The sequence below is a fragment of the Myzus persicae genome, unplaced genomic scaffold (assembly GCF_001856785.1).
Source record: "Myzus persicae strain clone G006 unplaced genomic scaffold, MPER_G0061.0, whole genome shotgun sequence".
In the NCBI taxonomy this organism is placed as follows: Eukaryota; Metazoa; Arthropoda; class Insecta; order Hemiptera; family Aphididae; genus Myzus; species Myzus persicae.
In genome coordinates, this window is record NW_019104443.1 from 3,804 (window position 1) to 8,061 (window position 4,258).

Consider the following 4,258-nt stretch of genomic DNA (forward strand, 5'->3'; position numbering starts at 1 on the left):
CATTTTTTACTTATGTTGAGTACAGAGTGATAACCCGCCGCCTGAATCATACGGCTTCAAAGACGGTCGACATAGCGGTCAATGAACGTCGTCGTCGTCGTCGTCGTCGAACCTTGGAACACGTACGTTGTCGAGCTGTGTCTCGTGCGGTTTTGCGCTTTGCGGAGTAATTTCGGTTTGTAACTATAATTCACTTAAACCAAACCTGCGCTGTTCCTCGATCGCCACCATATCCACGTTGGACTACTTGATATTCAAGCGCTGGTCAACGGAAAGTTGTTGATTGTGGAAGTTTTTGCCATTCATTGCCACCATCTATTCTTCTTACACGGGTGTTGTGAGTCGGCTTTAAGCCAACAATTATTGTCAAAATATTTATTATTGAAATTGTTATTATTATTATTTAAAACCTACTGTGTCTAAGCTACTAACATAGTTCGTAAGTAGGGTTGTACAAGTATTATTGTTATTTATTATTGTTTGAGTATTGAAAATATCAATCCAGTCTATATACTATGAGAATTGTATTTGTTGGTTAGGGACAGTATCTGGTAAAATTAAAATTCATCCGCACACGACGAAACTATCCTCCGTGGTTGGTAACCCGGAATAGTACGTCAAACAACTTAATTTACATATAATAATATCAATACGAGATGAGCAGTATCCATTAATTTTATTCGAACCTTGTGTTTTTAAATGCCTGACCTGTACCTTTCGAAATATAATTTCCATTCCTGTGGCATTTGTAGTATATAAATTTTTTATTACTATGATCATTATCAATAGATCTACAATTTTTTATGTAACATGATTTGGATTTATGTTCTATTTCATTTTTCCATAAATTAAAATTTTCAATATTTTCGAATTCAAGACATTCTATGGGATACATCAAATCAGGCAGTGGCGGATTAAGCAATTTGGCGCCTACACTCAGGGCATTTACCGCCCTTTCATTTTATACTTTTTTTTAAAACAAAATACATATAGAAATATATTGTTAGTTTAATAATTCTTTATTATATTAAATTTGATACAATCGTCAAGTATTATTAAAATATTATAAATATTATATAATAAATTTATTAAAATATTTTTGTTCGGCTTTTTAGGTTAGCGAATGTTTCGATTAGGTCTTGAAAATCAATTATCAACACTAATTCAGATTCAATGCAAAGGAGAGCCAATCTATTTAATCGATTTTCGCCAATTGTAGATCTTAAATAGGTTTTCGTTCTTTTGAGACACGAAAACAATCTTTCTGCTAAACAATTAGTAACCACCATACAGGAATATATTCTCAAAGCGATGCTTACATTCGGAAATAGTTCTTCTAAATTTTGATTCCTAAAAAATGTAAACAAACTTTGATGTTGTTGTTTTTTTTTCTGTTGCATTTTGTATATACGTTTTGAAATGTATGTATTCTTGAGTAAATGTGGTTTCGTCAATGTCCGTTTCATAAAACTGTTGGAGTTTGTTGGCTCCTTGGACAATATCATCGGTATCAATTGACTTATTGTCTATGTTGATCAAAAATTTGAATTTATCGCAGATATTTTCATACCCAGAATGTCTCATTTCCAGTTGTTTTCTGAGTTGATCCAATACAGCAAAATAAACGGTTTTTAATTTGTCTTTACCACCAAAAACTATTTCATTTGCTCTAGAACTACGTTCGTCTAGTTCGTCGCACAAGAGGGGTCGCGTAAGACGACGTTTTTTGTCCAATTCATATTCTTCTTTTCTAATTTTTTTTGCTTCATCAATAAATTGTTGGAACATTTCATCAGATCTTATTTCACTCACATAATCAATTAAAGATTACAAATCGATAAATAAGTCTGGCTTTTTTCTGTTCCTACGGTCCATACGACCAATCCACGTGTTCGAGTGTAGTAACTAGTATCCATCAAATAATTGAAAGCCTGTTCAACATTAGCTATAGCCTATAGGTACAAAACTAAGGGCACTCATCATTCTGATTTGTAGAGCGAATTCTGAATCTTCAGTATATTTTTGTTGAAGTCCAGCTTGTTGAACGTGTCTCCAAACGGACTGTGTAAAATGAAAAAAACAACCTCGAATTTTTGTAACTGGAAATGTTTTTGAAATGGCATTCATGGCCGCTTTCTCGAAATCAATCATAATCGTGTCCGGATTCAATTCAAGTATTATTGATTTCAATGCTTCGAATAGGCGACAATATGTAGATTCCATTTTATTTGGTAATAATGCAAACACTGATGGGAAAACATTACTGTACTGTACACCATGTATCTGTAAAATCATATAGTAATTTACACATTTAGTTACAATAATTATGATATAACTTAATTTTTCTATTCAAAAATTAAAGTAATTTCATTACAATATATTTTGAGTAACGAGTAAAGTAACTTTAATACATTTATCTCTAAATAACAAGTAAATTAATTAAATTGCAACGTTTGATCGGTTATATACCTATTATTATTTATAACCTTATTAGTGTTCACCATAGGCTTTTATTTAAAATATACTAATATATTAAAAAATAATTTAAAACAATTACCGTATATATTTGAGTAAACAATGAAGGCGATGTCGAAAATGTTCCGTCTGCATACCAATGTTTACAGTTTTCCATAAGACGTAAATTTCTTTCGGTTGAAAATAAAAGTATTCGGTCTTCTCTTGGACCACTATCGTATAGTAAAAATGGTTGTTCATCGTTCGTCAATTGGTATTTTTGGGGAATCATTAAATCACTTGGTGATTTTGGGTTTGGTGGTGAAGTATCTTCCTCATTTCTTATCCGCCGAAACGTTCGTTTAAGAGAACTTAATTTAGGTAAATGCGCTGTTGCTGAAGTACTAAGCTACAAGATGTATAATATTATGAAATAGAATAGTTTTACAATTAATAAAAGAAGTATTTTAAATAAGTGTACTTACAGATGTCGAAATTGAATCTAAGACTGCACGTGTTCTTAAATCGGGTCGTTCGATAGCTTTTTCTTTTAATTCATTGATAGCTTTGCATACTTAAACTTTAGCACAGTCCCGCACATTATTATGTTCAAATTCTTTTATAATTTCGTCATTACAAACATGTAAACGTCCTTTACATTTTATCTTCTGATCTATCTTTCATGTAGAATTCAATATAATAGTCATTTATGATTATCTCATTTTCGATATCTGTATATTAAATTATTAAGCCGCGTAACCTGTCGCAATACCTGTATTTTGTTGAAATAATAAAAATGATAAAATAAGTTGACAAATACAGACCATCGAAATTTTCGATAAGGTATCGGCATTACCCTTGTGAGCGTGGTTACCATTTCATATCCGTGAAAACGAAAACGAAAAATGTCGAATTTAATTTTTGTAAATAGCCAAAAAGACAAAAAGCTACTTTCATACGACGGATATTTGCATAGCTTACACTGATCGACTGAAAATAAATGTATTTGGCGCTGTGTTGAATTTATAAATTACAAATGTAAAGGACGCTGTCATACAACTAATGACGAAGAATCAGGTACGTCAAAACAGATTAATACTTTTGGTGTCAAAAATGCATTTGTTTTTTTCGGTCAATTACATTTTTTTAAAATTTTTTTTTAGGAGAAATTATAAAAATACCCACACATAGTCACCCTCCAAATGCTGATAAAGTTAATGTTAAAGAAGCAATTGATAAATTAAAAAATGAAGCTAAAACGTCATGTGAACCTACAAGAAATATAGTCAGTAAAATAGTTTCAGATGTATCTAAAATAACTATTAGTAAATTACCACCAATTGATATGTTATCTCAGACTGTACGTAGAACAAGAAATAAATATAATGATTACCCTACAAATCCAATCAACATAACTGATTTAATATTACCAGACCAATATGAGGTAACCAAAACGGGGGTTCCATTTTTGTTACACGATATTAACAAGGAAAGAAAACATAGTTTAATATTTACTACAGAAAACAATTTAGATTTTTTAAGTGAATCAGATGTTTGGATGGCTGATGGAACTTTTAAATCTGTTCTACCCTTGTTTTCTCAACTTTATACAATTCACGCTTGTAAAAAAATGCTACATATCCTTTAGTTTATATTTTAATGACTGACCGAACAAAATAAAGTATTCAGAAATTTTTAAATTTTTAAAAACTAAGAAACTAAATCTGAAGCCATCTATATAAATGGTTGACTTTGAAAATGCTTTTATATCAACTTTTAAAGAAGAATTTCCAACGGTGGTTAT

The 4,258-nt window shown here is 30.9% G+C and overlaps 1 protein-coding gene across 1 annotated transcript; it reads right to left on the minus strand.

The window, feature by feature from the left end:
• Nucleotides 1-1,941: 1,941 nt before the first annotated feature.
• On the minus strand, nt 1,942-3,331 carry LOC111042176. The gene is made up of 3 exons (XM_022326697.1): nt 3,311-3,331; nt 2,558-2,863; nt 1,942-2,283 (listed from the first exon to the last, which is right to left on the minus strand). The coding sequence occupies exons 1-3, from the start codon at nt 3,329-3,331 to the stop codon at nt 1,942-1,944; spliced, it is 669 nt and encodes a 222-aa protein (XP_022182389.1).
• Between the last annotated feature and the right edge of the window lie 927 nt (nt 3,332-4,258).